At 53.0% G+C, this 17,290-nt stretch overlaps 1 protein-coding gene across 1 annotated transcript in view; it reads right to left on the bottom strand.

The window, feature by feature from the left end:
* The window catches only part of NYNRIN (NYN domain and retroviral integrase containing), a 20,699-nt gene that overhangs the window by 2,471 nt on the left and 938 nt on the right, over positions 1 to 17,290 (bottom strand). Inside the window, exons 2-8 of the mRNA XM_010831419.1 lie at positions 8,908 to 9,560; positions 7,277 to 8,791; positions 6,288 to 6,418; positions 6,059 to 6,155; positions 3,727 to 3,828; positions 3,415 to 3,516; positions 7 to 2,257 (exon numbers count right to left, since the gene is read on the bottom strand). Coding sequence (XP_010829721.1) covers positions 7 to 2,257; positions 3,415 to 3,516; positions 3,727 to 3,828; positions 6,059 to 6,155; positions 6,288 to 6,418; positions 7,277 to 8,791; positions 8,908 to 9,560 — 4,851 coding nt within the window. The remainder of the gene's footprint in view (positions 1 to 6; positions 2,258 to 3,414; positions 3,517 to 3,726; positions 3,829 to 6,058; positions 6,156 to 6,287; positions 6,419 to 7,276; positions 8,792 to 8,907; positions 9,561 to 17,290) is intronic.

The raw sequence follows: 17,290 nt of genomic DNA, 5'->3' as shown, positions 1-17,290 counted from the left end.
GAGGGCCAGCCCACAGCTCACCAGGACATGGCGGGCAAACTGGGGGCCCTGGGCAGCCTCCAGCCTCACGGGAATGCCCCACCTGGCGAACACATGCTGAAGCAGCAGCTGGGCCACAGCCGTGTGCGTGTAAGGCTTCAGCGGGAACGCCTCCACCCACCTGGTGTTGGGGTCGGCCACGATCAGCACGTGCTTGTGGCCCTCCTCGCTGACAGTGACCGGGCCCACCACCTCAATCTGCAGGTTGGACCAGGGGGCGGTGGACCTGAGGGGCCACAGAGACTCAATGACCTTCACCTCACTGCCTAGGAGATTCCGGGGGATGCAGAACAAGCAGCTCCTGCAGTAATGTCTCACATGCTCCTGCATCCCTGGCCACCACCCCAGCAACCGCAGCTTCCTATAGGTCTCCTCGGGCCTCTGGTGGGCCCCCATGGGGCCATCGTGCACAGCGAAAATCAGGTCCCTCCGGAGCTGCCGTGGGACCACCCAGACCCTGGGCCTCTTGTCTCCCTTGAACATAAGCAGGCCGCTCTCCTTGTCGAGGCTGAGGGAGCTAAAGGCGGAACTGAAGGGTGAGGAGTTGGATACCTTCTGCCCGGCCTGCAGCTTAGCCATGGTATCAGCCAGGGTGCTGTCGCTCCGCTGCAATGCCAGCAAGTCAGGCCTCTTGCACACAGTACGGGGAGTCACTACGGGGGCCGGCACGTCGTTTGGCAAATTCCAACACTGATCGCCCCCCTGGGCACCCTCCTTGGCTAGGGTGTCCACCGTCACAGCAAACAGGGAGCCCCGGTAGGAGGTTCGATAGATGAACGGGAGGGATGAGAGGCCAGAGGTGAGGTCTATGATGTAGGAGAGCAGGCTTGGGTGAGGTAGTGGGGTCCCGTCGGAGGAGAGGAAGCCCCGAGCCCTCCAAAGGGGCAGGAGCTCCCAGAGGAGGCTGAAGATCCAGTTGCAGTGCGTGAGGAAAACCACGGGCATGTGGGACTGGCCAAAACGCTCCAGGCCACAGGCCACGGCCGCCAGGTGGGCATAGGTCGGGGTGTAAGGGGAGCAAGAGAAGGAGAGGGAGACAGGGGGGCTGGTGGGAGACAGCACATAGAGACCGAAGCCCGCACACCACTCATCCTCCCGGTAAAAGCAGTATCCCGACATGTGGATGCAGACAAAAGTGGACAGGTCGGAAAAAGGAGGCAGAACCTGGAAAAATCGAGGCATGGAAGCCGTGGGAGTCAGCAGCCGGTTCTTCCCCAGCAGGCCCTGCAGAAGGGTCAGTTCCAGCGCTCTCTTGCCCTTGTCCTGTACCAGGAGGGCCCATCTGATCAACCACGCTTTGGCAACCCTGCGGCCGTCCCACGCCTCAGGGTCCACAGAGGTCCGGGAGGCGTAGAAAAGGTCCAGGACCACGGGGGTGTCCCCAATGTAGCGGGAGAAATGCTTGAGGGCCCAGGCCACGGCGTAGGGGCTGTCTCCCCCTGACTGCGGGCCCTCGCTGTCCTCGTCGGGGAGGAGGGGTTTTGAGGTATAGGCTACAGGGTGCTTCCTCCCCGAGTGCTCCTGGTACACAACGGCCGTCAGGGCCACTTGGCTCACCGTCACCTCCAGGTGGAAGGGCAGCTGGGGGTTGGGGACCGACAGGCAGAGGGCGGACACCAGGGCTCGCTTCAGGGCCAGGAAGGCCTTCTCATGGTCCAGCTCCCACCGCCAGTCCGGCTTCTGCTTGAGCAGGCTGTGCAAGGGCGCCACAAGGGCTTCATAGTCGGGGATGACGTCCCGGTGGGAGTCCGTGAACCCCATAAAGAAGGAGAGGGCGGTGAAGTTGCTGGGGATGGTCAGCTGGGCCAGCTGCGCAAGGACCTGCTGGCAGGGAGCCTTTCCATCCCAGGGGATGCCCAGCGAGGGAGAGGCCACCGCCGGCTGGAGATCGATGTCCAGGGCCTCATCCTGGGGGTCATGGAGGCTGAGGCACCGGAGGATTTCCTCTGAGAGGGAAGGGCACTCAGCCTTGAACACGGACATCAGCGAAGAGTCCAGGTCCTCCTCCTCCTCCTCAGCCGGCTTCTGCATCTCCTGCTCCTCTCTCTGCTCCTCGTCCTGTCTCTCTTCCTCCTCCTGCTCCTCCCTGACTTCTTCCACATTCTGCAGACTCTCCGGGGGGCCAGGGTCCGTGTCGTCCCTCAGCTCAGAGATGCTGGCCGAGCTGGGAGGAAGAGTCTTCCACACCTTCAGGAAGTTGCCAATGTCGGTGTCCAACCTACACCAAAATAGCAGAGCAGAAGGGTCTGATGGAGGAGGTGGGGGACAGCCTGCCCAAGAGGCCACCTGAGGCGAAACCCAATGGCTGAGTGCCCCTGAGGCCAGGTCAGCCTCCCACACAGCACGACCTGCCCAGATACTCCCTCCAGCCCCAGAATCACTAAACCACAACGTCAGATATTCATCTGGGCTTTGAAGGCTTATTTAATCAAAACCTCATTGATCAAGTGACATTTCCAAGCAGTTTTAAGCCAACGGTTTGATAAGAATTAGATGATTGGCCCTTCCAACCAGACTCTAGGGTAAGCAAGCCAGGGGAGCTCAAGAGAGGGAAGGAGGCCTGACAAGGGGCTTAGGAGGCACAGCACACAGGCCTCGGCCACAGCATTTTTCTTCAAAATGGGGAAATGGGACTGGGGGACCTGACCCAGGAAGCAGTGCCCTGCCCAGAAGGTGCCAACCACAGTCCCCTGCTGGGCCCAGGGAACTGGGAGGCTCAGAGTGGGTGGGAGCCAGAGGAACTGAGTTACTGCAAATCAGTTGTGCCGGCACCAGCACAGTGACCTGGGGAAAGTACTTGAGTCTCAGGTTCCTCATCTGTAAAATAAGGATAGTGGTCACACGTATCTAAGTCAAGCTGTGAGGGTCAAAGGGGGAAAGACACGTGGAAAAAATTCCTCTTGGTATATACTCCAGACATAGCTCCCCCTGCATGCAGTGAAACAAGAATGAGGTGGTTCACTGCAGCACGGGTGCCCACAGCATAACACGGAAACTGTCAAATGGCCTCCCATCAGAGACCCCGTAAACCTGTCGGGCATTCATGCAATGGAATAGGGAATGGACGTTAAAGCCAGCCACAGGAACTAACATGGCGCGCACCTGGGAAAAACAATCAAACGTGGGGACAGATGCCGGCTGTGGAAGGATACGTACAGTACTCAAGCGTGCGTGCAAGACTGTAAACTGTAAAACCATACTGTAATTAGTTTATGGATGCAGATGTGGGTGGAAGTACAAAGACCTAAAAAAGTCAAGTCACTCTGCTCACTATTAAGCACTAAACAAATGTTGGCTAGCACCAAGGGGAAGCTTCCGGTCAGTCCCAGGAGGAGCTGGGAGGTGGCAGGGGGTTGGGGAGGTCCAACCCATTACCTGTTTGGCTTCTTCAGAAACTCATCCAGGGTGGGGCCATCACGGCCCAGGGGGTCATCGGGCACCATGAAGAGATTCCCCGCAAAGGTGAAGGGCAGCAGGCTGGGCCCAGGACAGAGGAAGAAAGGTCACTATGGAGCTCTTGACCACTCACACCCTGTTGGCAGCTGGAGCTGAGACCAATATATCCTCCCAGCAGGTGCTGGTGAGCACTGGTCCAAGGCCCCTCTCCCTGCCTCCAACCATCCCCTGCCAGGGGCTATCTGGCACCCACGGGGAAGGAACAGCCCAATCCCATGGAAGCCGCCTCACCGATCTTTGACCATCAGTTTCTTGGAATTATTCATCAGGACGTGGAGCTGCTCATTGGTAACGATGATGCCATCTGTCTCTTCCGCCAGCTTGACCATGAACCTGCAGGGAGAGGGGGGTCACTATAGACCCAGTACCCAGCCTCTCACCTCCCCAGTCCTCTGAGAAACTGAACTTGTAGCTTCCTGTTGAGAAGTGTAGGACAAAAACACTGCCCTTGATAGTCAGGGAGCCAGGGCTTGAGAGCCCATCCTTGTCTATGCAGCTAGCTGGAGAACCATGAGCCCCCGGAAAGGCAGTCTGAGATGCACATCCCCCAGCTGTCTATGCAAACAAAGACCCCTATTTTACACATAGGCACTCACATACACATGCTTAGACACCCACACAGAAACCCACGCCTTATCCACATCCACACATACCTCTTTATTGCTTCGGTTTCCGTACCTGTCGATCAAACATAAGATACCTACCCTTGATCGCCGTGAAAATTAAACTGAATGAGACAATACGCTTAAGTGTCTAGCTCAGTGCCTGCTACACAGCAGATATTAATATCCAATACTCCATGATTATTCTTCACCAATTGACAACATTCATGTACATGCCAAGCCACATTTACATATATATGTATGCATCTATACACATGTAAAAACACCTACCTGAGTAAACATATCCATTTTTCCAAGGATCACTTCTCCTTGAAAGAGGGCTGTGACCAGGAAAGAAAGCAAAGGCTACCTACTTCTCAGCATTTGCGGCAGCAAGCAATTCTAGCAGCCTCGACCATGCAATCCCACAAGTGCCCAGCAGAGGGCCCTTCTGCTGAAAAGCCGTGTGTGCTAAGTCGCTTGTCTTGTCCGCTACTGTGCAACCCTATGGACTGGGGCCAGCCAGGCTCCTCTGTCAATGGGATCTCCCAGGCAAGAATACTGGGAGTGGATTGCCATGCTCTTCTCCAGGGGATCTTCCTGACCCAAGGACCAAACCCGTGTCTCTTAAGTCTCTTGTGTTGGCAGGCAGGTTCTTTACCAATAGCGCCACCTGGGAAGCCCCACAGAAAAGCTTTCTTCCCTCAAACCCAGGCCTGAATTAAAAGGCATTAGAATCTGTATGCAATGCAGGAGACCTGGGTTCCATCCCTGGGTTGGGAAGATTCCCCTGGAGAAGGGAATAGCTACCCACTCCAGAATTCTTGCCTGGAGAACCCCATGGACAGACCATGGGATCACACAGAGTCAGACACAACTGAGCAGCTAAGCTAACACTTGAGAGTCTTCCCTTGTGGCTCAGACGGTAAAGCGTCTGTCTACAATGCGGGAGACCTGGGTTTGATCTCTGGGTCGGGAAGATTCCCTGGAGAAGGAAATGGCAACCCACTCCAGTACTCTTGCCTGGAATATCCCATGGACGGAGGAGCTTGGTGCATGCTACTGTCCATGGGATCGTAAAGAGTCAGGCACAACTAAGCGACTTCACTTTCACTTTCACTTTAAAGACCTTATGCAGGATCTAAGCTGCATGCTTAGGGTCTATGCTATTGAAGGAAGGATGCTTGAGCTGCCCCACCCAAACCTGAAGGCTGAGTGGATACCATGTCTTAGGGAGGAACCGAACTTCTTTCTGCCTGGCATGGGAGGAGTCTAAGTGAAGCCAAGACCTGTGCCTGCTGGGCATCGACTCCAGCCCAGGGCCAGTGAGCTGGGAGGGCCTTCTCTGCCCCCAACAGAAGCAGCATCACAGGATCCCCCTGTGCACATTGGACCTGCAGTCACGTGCTGCAAGATTGACAAATAGGGAGTCATTCGGCCTTTAGCTAGGAGGCAGGGGCAGTCTGACTCCATTTTCAGAGCCAGGGCTCCAGCCACACACACACCTCCTCCCAGAGCCAAGGCGGTAGGAGGAAAAGACTATAGCAATTCCTTGAGAAAACCTCAGCTTCAACCCAAACTGGCACCCAAATCAGCTGCTGGGGGAAGCGGCTTGCTTGAAGCACCAGGAGTCACCTGGGCTAGTCCCATCCAAAGACAGTAGAGGGTTTCAGCCCAAAGCTGATGGGAGAGGAAAGCCTATTAACTCAGAGAAATGGGACTGCAAAGTCCCAAATTCAGGAACAGTCCCTGGGCTTGAATAGAACCATCTTGGAGCCCTTTCCTCTCTGTGTTCCTCCCTCTGCCTACAGAGGGCCAGTGCACCACACTTCCCTCTCTGACAAGACCCTCTGACATGTTCGCCTCCATCTCCCCAGAGCAGATGAAGCAAGACTCTGCCTCACACATCAGTGAAGCCCAAGCCCGGGGCCCCACAAGAGAAGGCCTGCAAAGCCACACACCTGTAGTCGTAGGTGGTGATCTTCTTGCCATTCTCGAGCTGGGAGGGGGTGATTGAAAGCATCTTGAGGGAATGTAGCTTTGTCAGAAAGTGGCTCTCTGGAAATGAAAGGCAGAAGACAGTGAGGGTCAGAGGAAGCGCCAAGAGGAAAGGCTATGATGGGAACACGAAGGCAAGGAAAAAGAAGGCGTGGTGACACCGGAGGGGCTGGGGGGCAGGGCACAGCTCACCTCTCACCCTCCGGTTCTTCTTCAGCTGCCAGGTGGGTACAAACACGGTGACCTCTCGGTGTCCCCGGTTCCAGAAATACTGCACCGCCATGGCAATGCCCCGGCAGGAGAAGAAGTGCTGGAGACCGTGCCTGGAGGTGGGGTTGGGGTTAGGGGTACCAATGAGGGAGCAATTTTCTGCCCTAGGAATGGCCCTGCCTCTGCACTCTCCTCAGAACCAGCCCAGGACAGCACAGGGCATCAGAAATGCCAGGGTATCAGCATCAGCACCAACCGTGCCCTCTCCCTTCCCTCCTTCTTCAAATAGTGAGCACCTACTGGGTCCACTCACCTGCTCGTGTGCGTGTGTGTGTAGGGGCCTCCAGGGCAAAAGGAAGAGGGCAACCTCTATAACCAAAGAGCTCAGTTTAGGGCTGGAAGCAAACATTTGCTGACCACGACCATGTGCTGGCAATGTTCTCAGCATAGATTCTACGACGCGGGCAAATGAAGACACCTTGCACGTATTCATGCTGACATATGCATATACAGCAGGAAGTGCTGTGCAGGGACCTGATCTCTACAGGTTGGCACAGTGAGGAAAATCCTCACTGAGATCAGTGCTGGGCCTTAAGGGTTGGGCTGAACATTTGAAAACTGGGGTTTACAGGCCCCCTGCTATGTGAGGCAGGCTGAAAGGGAAAGATTCTGGGCCTGGGCAGATCTGAACCCAAAGGCCAGCGTGGCCCCTTACTGGCTCTGGGAGCTTGGGCAAGACGCATCACTTCTCTGAGCCTGTTTCTGTCTCTATCAAGGGAGAACAGAAATCCACCTTGGAAGGCTGCTGTGTCGATTCCGCAAGCACTGCCCAGCACACAGTAGCTGCTCAACACGTGCCTGTCCCTCCCCTTTCCCCCACTCGAACCCAATGGCACCCCAGGGTGCCCCCGGGGATGGCCTGCTTGAACTCCCCAGCAGTCCCAGTCCACCCCAGGCCCAAGGCTACTCACACCATGGCCACGCTGCTGCCATCAATGACCACCCGCCGCAGCTCCGGGTTCCCGGGTTCTTCTGACAGGTCCAGCTCGAAGGGTGTATTCAGGGCCTCGTGGTACCTCTGGAAGCTGGTCACTGTGTTGCTTGCCTGTGGGTGGCGAGTTGGCTGCCTTGGGGTCCCCTCCCCAGCCCCCAGGAGCCCTTCCACCTGAGGCTGGCGCTTGCTACTGGGAGCCAAGGTGCCACTGCACTGTGGCCCCTGACTTCCAGGCTGCCCCTGGCCCTTCAGGAAGGAAGCACTGCCCCTTGACGGAGGCTGGCTCTCACTCAGGAGTTTGCTTGCATCCAGGGTGGACCCCGGACCTGCGGGCGCCTTCTGAGCCGCCGGCGTTTTCGGAGTTCTGGAAGTTTGGGGGGCGGCAGGGGCTTTGGGAGCTGTAGGTCCGGTTTTAGGGGCAGGCCCAGTCTGGGCTCTGGATGTCTGGGGACCTGCAGGTGATGTTTTGGCTGCCTGCCTTTTCTGACCTGTGGGAGTATGGGGAGCTGCAGGCGCTGGTTCACCCACAGCGGCCTTTTGCGCTGTGGGCACCACTTGAGCTTCTGGCTTTGTTGGAACTGAAGGCACTTCGGAGGCTGCACGTTCTTCGTGGGCTGCCGCCATCATCTGGGTTTCAGGCACTTTGGGGGCTGCAGGCAGCACTGGATTTGTGGGTGGGGTTTGAGCTGTGGGCACTGCACCAGCCATGGGCACTTTGAGAGTTTCAGGCACTGTCTTAGAGTCAGGTCCCGATGGAGCTGTCAGCCCCCCTTGAGCAGCAGGCACCCCTTGCCCAGTGGGTGGTGCTGGAACGGGCCCCTCTTCTGGCCTCTTACAATCCCACTGCACACTTCCTTGATCCCCCAGCTCACTTCTGGCTTGGAGCTGGGGTGTAGAGGTCAAAGGTGGCCCTATCTGTGGAAGTCCTGGGATAGACTTATCCTTTACCCCTGAGCCTCCTGAGACCACCAGTAAACTCATGACTTTTTTGGGGGTCTCTGGCCTTGGGCAGTTCTGTAGGGCTGCCTCTCCTCCCGGCCCGCCGTCTGGTGTACAGTCTGGGCTTTCCACACTGGGCAGGGGAACCAGCTCCTTCTGTTTCCATCCCAGATTTAAGGGCAAAGGATTCTGCCCTGGCAGCTTGAACTGAATGGGGCCCAGTGGCCTCTGCCAGAAAGGGAAACTGAAGCACGCCTGGGACAGGAGCCAGGCCAGGTGAAGAGAGTGCAGTTCATTGATCCTCCAGAAGGTAGCAGCAATAGCCCCTGGCCACATGGGTGCAAAGGTTGGCCCTGGGGTCCAGGCCTTCCAGGGTGAGCACACACTCAGGGCTGACACTGGAGGCTGGAGGGGGAGCTTGTCTTCCCCTCTCCGGACTTGCCTCTGCTGGGACGAGGCTTGGGTGTGATCCACGGAGTCCTGGCTGCTGCTGGCTTGCACTGACCCTTCCTCGCGAGCACAGTCCACACCACCTTGGTTGTTGGAAGTGACCCTGGAGAAAACCCGAGTTTGTTGGAAAGGTGGGAAGGTGAGTTAGGTTCCAAACTCTTTCCCTGGGGTTGGGGCGCAGAAACAGGAGAGAAGACAAACTGATTCTCCAGAACTTACCGGACCAGCTGGTTTGCTGTCTCCTGCTGGGTGCTCAGGCCTGGGGTACCCGAGATTAGGGCCCCTGTGGCTCCCAGGCTGGTTAATCTCTTTGAATTTTCTGGGCTCCCCATCTCCACAAAGGGGCCAGGACCGTCTCCCACGGCCACCATGGTTGGACCTTCCTTTTGCTGGTGGGTTGGACAGATCAGGAGCTCAGAGTCTGAGCGGGAGTCGGAGGTGCCGATGCGGCTGAGCCACTGGATGATGTCCTCCTTGCCAGCGGCATCCCGCACCAGGCTCAGCAGCAGCTCCTGGACCGCCGGGGGCAGCTGCAGCAGGTCCCCGGCATACTGGTCACCACGGATCCAGACCAGGGCCCCAAAGGCCCGGGTCACCTCGGCTTCCCAGATGCCGCGGGGAGTGAGCAAAGGGGCCGGGCCCCAGCGCAGTCGCCCCACCAGCTCCTCCAGCCAGTTCTGGGTCATGACGAAAGACTCGGTCAGCCCGCCCACCATTAGGGAGCCCGGGGGGCCGGGCACCAGGTAGGCCAGGGTGCTCCAGCACAGGCAGTCCAGGAAGAGGCCCTGGGCCCCGAGGAAGGCGCAGTGCAGAGCTGCTGGGTAGCGGACCTCCTTCCATAGCTCCGGGTTGCACAGGCCCTTCAGATACTCCTGCAGCCAGTGGGGAGAACACGAAGGAAGCCAGCTGTTAGGGGCCCGTCACTGGTGCTCACTCCCCTCACTAAGCACGTGCACTCCCCCTGCTCACTAATAAGCCAAATGACCCATTCCCCCCACCCCAACTCCTGCCCGGGACCCAGCCCTCTCTCCCTGGTACTGCCTCCTCACACACTCATCTTTTTCCAGGGAGCTTTGACAAATGCGGGAGGGGAGTACCTGGGCTTGGAGTCAAGGGTTCTAGTTCTAGTTCCAACCGGACCTCAATATGTTAGGGGTACTGTGAAAACTATCACCTTCTCAGGGGCTCAGTCTCCTCACCTGTAAAAAGCTGGATTAAATGAGACACTCCCAAGAGCCAGTCCTACCCTGGCATTCTAGAATTGTGAAATAGCTGAGGGGAGGGAGATGGCACATTACTGAGTACCCTCCAAGTTATTAACTCTCCCTTTGCCTAGGTTTCCTCATCTGTAAAATGGGGATAATGGTTTCCCCCTCATTAGGCTATCATGAAGTTTCAGTGCGTTAATACAAAGGAAGTGCTTAGCTTGAGCCTGGTACAATCTATTCCCATTTTTCAGGCTCAGAAAGGCCATATCGCTGACCCAGGGACACACAGTCAGCGGTCACTGGGTGAAGACCACAGCTGCCATCTGTCTGGGTCTGAAACCAGAGCTCTTTCCACCTCCTCGGGTTGACTACACAGTGACTACGGGGTAATCCTGTGAGATTCTGCTTAATCCCCCTGCAGAAGCTCTCTGGCACAACCTGTAACTGTAACCATGGTAACTCTGTTGCCCAGAGGGGACAGAGGAGAAGATAAGTCCCTGGTCTGGTATCCAAGGGATCCCCACAGATATATACAATGGTTGAGCCGGAAGGGTGGCCTCTGGCTGTCTGGGCACCAGGCCCTCATGTTTCCAGGGCTCACACACTCTGTCTTTAGAGAGCATTGGGATGGAAGAGGTTGGGTTCTTCCACTCTCTGACTGAGTTCCCCCAGCATGACCCCACAGGCTCCAAGGAACCATGGGAATCCCCTCTTAATCGGCCAACCCTGATGACTGCATTCATCCTCAAGCGCCTCCTCACCCCTGTGTCAACGACAGTCATCCCTCTTCCTGCCTTCCCCTGACAGATCCATAAGGAACAAATGCTCCATTTTGGATCTCCAACAGCCATCCCAAAGACCACATGGGGTTCACGGTATTCAGACTTGTAAGAGTTATTCCACCTGGTCAGACTCACCCTTGCCAGGCGGTGGGTAAGCGAGGTTGCTCAGGTCTGAGCTTACCTCTTCCACCTGGCCCAGGTCATGGGAAGATCCCACATGCCATGGATCAACTAAGCCCATGTGCCACACCTACTGAGCTGGTGGCCTAGAGACCAGGAACCACAGCTACTGAAGCTGGCCCACCAGAGCCCGTGCGAACAAGAGACGAGAAGTGACTGCAACGAGGAGCCCACGCACTACAAACAGAGACTAGCCCCACCCACCGCAACCAGAGAACAGCCTGCGCACAGCGCAGCCAATAAGGAAAGAAATACAATTTAAATATAGATTGGAAATGAGATGACTTTCAAAATAATAAATCTGAACTGATATTTACTGAGTACTTGCTAGGTGCCAGGCTCTTTACATACATCAACTCGTTGATTCCTCTCTCAGACCTATATGGAAATTACTATCCTCCCCATTTCAGGTGAGCAAGAAAGGACACATGTCTGAGGTCACACAGACAGAGGCTGGGATACTCAGGCACTCTGACTCCAAAGTCTGAGGTCTTAACCACGATGCTGTCTATATGCGCGTGTGTTCTCAGTCACTTAATCGTGTCCAACTCTTTGCGACCCCATGGACTGTAGCCCATCAGGCTCCTCTGTCCGTGGAATTTTCCAGGCAAGAGTACTAGAATGGTTTGTGATTTCCTGCTCCAGGGGACCTCCCTGACCCAGGGAGAGAACCCGAGTCTCTTGTATCTCTTGCACTGGCAGGCGGATTCTTTACCACGGAGCCACTAAAGAAGCCAATGGCGCGTTAGAGAAAAAACAGATAAGAAAAAAGGCGTTTACATCGAGAAAATTTCTGGAGAAAATTTCCTGCTTTAAGCCTACCCAGACCTTTACATCCAGAAAAATCAGGAGCAATTTTCCTGCTTTAAGCCTACCCAGACCTTTACATCCAGAAAATATCTGGAGCAATTTTCCTGCTTTAAGCCTACCCAGACCTTTTTCTCCAAGAGAAGAAGTAGAGAAGAGGCAGGAACGAAGTACACACAGAAAAATGTTGTGTATTTGTTATTTGTTAAATATATTGCCCAGTGTCCTGTGAGTCATCGGTCAATGTGGAAGTTAAATAAAAATAATACCACCAGACAGCTTACTACTGCTGTATACTTTATCAGTCCTGACTTAGGATTCTTCTTTCTCATAAGTCAGTTACCATTCATTGTCTGCTTTCCAGAAGCACACCAAATTACACTGTAGAACACTCAAAAAGTTAAAAAAAAAAAAAAAAATGGCAGCACCAAAAAACTCCAGAATTAGGACTGAAGGAGAATCCAAAAAACTCCAGAATTAGGAGTGAAGGAGAACGTTTTTTAAAAAGTGGACTCAGGGGACTTCCCTGGTGGTCTAGTGGCTAAGACTCCATGCTCCCAATGCAGGGGGGCCAGGTTCAATCCCTGGTCAGGGAACTAGATCCCACACGCTTCAAATAAGAGTTTACGTCCCACGACTAAAGACTAATCCCACAAGCTGCAACTAAGAACCAGTGCAGCTAGTAAATTAAAAAAAAAATTAAATTAAAGGTGGACTAAGATGAAGTTGTTTGAAGAGCAGTTAGATCTGGGAGCCTACCTACTCCACTACACAAAGGCTGAGCAACTACCACCCTACCCCCTGAAGTTTGTTCTGCAGAAGCTGATCAGTGTACTTGAGAGTGTGGGTACCATACAAAATCATGCAGGAAGAGAGGAAGGCCGACAGTGAGGTCTACGGTGAGCAGTGAGTGCAGAGAAACTCATTCTTCTCATTCAGAGATTCAGCCATAGTAACCAACAATGGATGAAGACAGATGCCCATACAAAAGGGTCTCTCTGGGGCATCTCAGAAGAGTGGGGGAAACTACAAACTTCCAGAGAGAAAAGAACACTTCACATCAAAGGACCAGGGACCAAGAATAGCTTCAGATGTCCCCAAAGCAAGAAGTCAATAGATTAATGCCTTCTCACTTCTGAAGGGAAATAATCTTCCATGTATAATTCGATACCAGCCAAACTGTCAATCAAGTGACCTTCAGATATGCAATGGAGATACTCAGATATGCAACCCCAAGAATCTACCTTCTCTAAAGCCTTTCTCAGGAAGCTACTGCAGAGCATTTTCCAGCAAATCAAGAAAAGAAAAACCAAGAAAAGAGACCCAACTCAGAAAAAAAGCAAAGACAATCTCCAGAATGATTGTGGAGAGAAATTTTAGAATGTATTCATCCATTCAAGAAATCATTACTGAGCATCTACTATGTATCAAGCATTGCTCTGGGAGGCATAGAGGGCATCTAGTTCAGGTTGAAGAGTGGAATTCCAGAAACAGGAAGGCTGATCTCAGTTATCAGCATGATCTTTAGCACAGCACCATCTTTCTAACTTAATGACGCTACTGACAGACGTGCTCCACCAACCCAAGACAAAGACACAGCGTTCAGGAAACAAGGCGTTTAACAAAGAAAAGGGCAAAAGGATGCCAAGAATGACAGCAAACAGGAGTCTCAGGATGATAGCCACACAAGCCTGACCAGAAAGAAAGAAGGGCGCCCCCGGGAAAAAATCTGTAACAGGCCGCCTTGAATCAAAACCTTATCCTTACAGAAAATTGTCGTGAGCAGCTACTGAAAGTTATATAAGACTTAGCAATGAGTTCAAAGGAAAACAAACAGGAAAGGTGTGAGCTCTTTACCTCAGAAAAATTGAAAAGTAAGATAGAAAACCTAATTACAGTATACTTCAGTGTTTAGATGTGAGTGATATTTGCATGGGCATAATGTTGCAAATAATAAATACAGATTTAACAGAAAATGAAATATAGTTATATTGGGAAGAAAAAAGGGATGGCAATATAAAGGAGCTAAATCCTCACCTATAATGAAAGTGAAAGTCGCTTAGTCGTGTCCAACTCTTTGGGATCCACGGACTATACAGTCCATGGAATTCTCCAGGCCAGAATACAGGAGTGGGTAGCCTTTCCCTTCTCCAGGGGATCTTCCCAACTCGGGGATCGAACCCAGGTCTCTTGCATTGTAGGCAGATTTTTTTTACCAACTGAGCCACAAGGGAAGTCCAAGAATACTGGAATGGGTAGCCTATCCCTTCTCCAGGGGATCTTCCCCACCCAGGAATCGAACCAGGGTCTCTGCATTGCAGGCACATTCTTTACCAACTGAGCTATCAGGGAAGCCCTCACCTATAATAAAAGGAAGTAAAAAGGTATCTAAAATTAATCCAAAGATACAGGATCTACATATTTTTTAGGAATGTGGAGATGCATAAATTCCAGAACAGATATTTTCTACAGGGAAGAGCACAGAAGAGGGAGTTGGCAGGACAAGGCAAGGAATCACTGCATTATACTGTGGACTTTTAAAAAATTACTGGACTTTTTATTATTTTGATAAAGAAAAATTAAGTTCAAAATAAAGGAGGGATTCCCTGGCAGTTCAGTGGTTAAGAATCCTTGCTTTCATTACAGGAGGCACGGGTTCGATCCCTGGCCAGGGAACTAAGATGCCGCATGCTGCAGAGCCAAAAACTAAATAAAAATAAATGTAAATAAGCCTCTTTTTAAAATTGGAGTGTAACTGCTTTACAATGTCATTTCTGCTGTACAATAACATGAATCAGCCACACGTATGCAGGGTGGGAGGAACTGAGGGAGTATATTGACATATACACACTACCATGTGTAGAATAGATCGCTAGTGGGAAGTTACTGTACTGCACAGGGAGCTTAGCTCTGTGCTCTGTGATGACCCAGAAGGGTTGAATGGGAAGGACGTGGGAGGGAAGCTCGAGAGGAAGAGAGATAAATATATGCGCAAGCATCTCTTTTAAAAAATAAATTAAAACAAGTAATTAAAGGAAAAGGATCAGGTGCTCACAACACAATTATGTGTGCTGGTAAGTTGTAGGGAGCCAGTTGTGGGGAGGGCAGTCCCGATCTGTAGTATTTTCCAGTTTCTGTGGTGTAACTACTCCCATCCTGGCTGATTTCAAACTATGAACAGGACTCCACTGGCTCAAAAACTTCCAAAACTTTGCAACAATGGGTCAGCAGGAGCCAGTTTCAGCACACCCCTGGCCACTGCCAGCTTTCATGGTACCGCTCACAGTCAGTGTGGGGCAGGAACAGGCTGACTTGCACGTGAGAGCCAAGCCCAGAGTCAGCAGACCCGGCCCCATGGCTCCCCGTCTCAATCTCGAGCTCCCCATCACCTCATTCCATCATCTCGAACGGTCACCTGTTCTCTCAGCACCCAACCCTTCTTCACACCGTTGTCAAGGAGGACAGAAAAGCTGAGCAGGGCTTGTCTCTGAGAGACTCTGATCGTTAAGAACTCTCCTTTCTACTTGCTGATTTCACCTCAGAAAGGCCACGCCTCCCCAGGGCTTGTTTTTGCTGCCTAGGAAATGTGATCTCCAGCAATGCCTTCATTATTTTTTAAATCCCACCACAAGAAAACTACTTCAAGGTACTTTCGAGTTCTACAGAGATTTCCTAGAAAACCAGTGCATATAATAGAAAAACACACCTGAGCTCTTCTCCAAAGAAGCCCGTACCCTTCTTGACCCCTTCTTCCCTCACAGACAGGACATCCATCACCCCTTCTCCATCCCACAAGCTTCAGTCTCACTGAGCTCTCTCTGCCAGCTGGCTATGTATATCAACTCACTATCAAGGTACATGGTTCTGTGTCCTTACAGCTGGGATTGGGGTCAGCCACAGCACCTCTACATGGAAACTCCGAGACATCCTTCTTGTGTGCTCAGTCATGTCCAACTCTTTGCGACCCCATGGCCAGGTTCCTCTGTCCATGGAATTTTCCAGGCAAGAATACTTGGGTGGATTGCCATTTCCTCCTCCAGGGGATCTTCCCAACCCAGGGATTGAACCCATGTCTTCCGAATTGCAAGCAGATTCTTTACCACTGAGCCACCAATCAGCTGCTCAAGACATCCTTATACATGGGAAATTTTCCTGCATCACATTGCTGAACCTTAGAAAGCATTTCATCCAAGCCTCTCACTTCACAGACAAGGAGACAGACTCAGAGAGGGAAAAGAACTCATTCAAAGTTATATAGCTTGTTAACCACAACATTTACTGACATCTCTACCCTATAACTCTCCACATTTGCAAAAGTAAGCATGCATTACTTCAGCTGACTCTTAACAACTCTTTCATGAAGTGAGTATTACTACATTGTTTTATAGATGAGGAAATAAGCTCAAGAGAAGGTCAGTGATTTGACCCAGGTCAGCCAGTTAGAAGGTAGCAAACCCCAATCTCCAGCTCTTTCCACCACACCCATTTGTCCCAGCAGTTAACTTGGTGACAGCAAATTGAGCCCAGATCTCCTATTTCTAGAACAAAACCTCACCCTCCCCACGTTCCCTGCCCTCCTGCTCCAAAGCTCTACTCATCTCTTCTTTCTGCTCATTCTTTACAATAAGGGAGGGAGTTACCCAAACCCCTCATGCTGCTTCCATCTTAAACTGTGCTTTTCTCCAGAAGAAAACAGGTGGGAAAGAGCTGAAAGGATGGGGCGGGATGGGGGTGATTGGAGAAAGCCACTGGCTGCACTAGCAGGGCCTGGGATGTGAGGGAAAGTCAGTGGCCCCAGGGACCCTGAGGCAGCAGTGGGAGCAGGAGTAGCTGAGCCTGGAGAAGCTGATGAAGGATGTAAGTAGGAGTCAGGGGAGCTAGACACCCCCAGTCTCACAAAAGGGTGAGCGGGTGTCTTTCAAATTAACAAAAAGATTAAGACCCCCAAAGAACCTGAAGGCTCCTCGGGCTAACCCGCCTATCCCAGCTACTGAAAAGTCTGCATCTCCAGGGCTCCTGCACATCTGCTATGTGGGCAGGCACCCCTCCCCTCCCCCAGCACCTCTGTCAGAACTGGACAAACTGCTGACGAAGCAGCTCAGCGGAGGGGCTGAGGCAGGAACTTTCTAGCCTGCCTGTCCACTGGCCAGCGTGTTCTGGGCCTCCCCCATCCATGGCCTTGACCAATTAGGATACTGGTAGAGACCTAGCTGGGGAAGGGGAGTGTGCTGGGGTGGGGTGGGGTGCATGGGGGAGAAGGGTGGCTTGGGACTGAGGGAGGCTGTAGTATTCCTACCAGGAAAAGATAAGATAAGGGAATCTGGGGGAAGAGGGAGACCTTGGCCATGACGGGGGATCAGAGGGAACCTGATAGGCCCAAGTGGAGGAGAAGCGGGTGAGAGAAGCTAGAACAAACGCGCGAGAGGCACACGGTGACCTGGCCTGCCCAGCATCCAGCCCCACACAGCAGGCCCTTTCATCTGAAGCCCACAGCCCTCCTCCCAGAGGATTCCCACCCATCTCCAAAGCCTGCTGCCTTCCAGAGCAGCTGCACCTCTGCCCCTGAGCCCCTGTAAGAGGCCGCCTAGGGCATCAAGAGTGTGGGGCGCTGAGCCCAGAGCCCCT

The sequence above is a fragment of the Bison bison genome, unplaced genomic scaffold (assembly GCF_000754665.1).
Source record: "Bison bison bison isolate TAMUID 2011002044 unplaced genomic scaffold, Bison_UMD1.0 scf7180017864526, whole genome shotgun sequence".
Classification (NCBI taxonomy): domain Eukaryota; kingdom Metazoa; phylum Chordata; class Mammalia; order Artiodactyla; family Bovidae; genus Bison; species Bison bison.
Note: the sequence above shows the minus strand (reverse complement) of the source record. Positions and strands in the feature narration are given on the sequence as shown.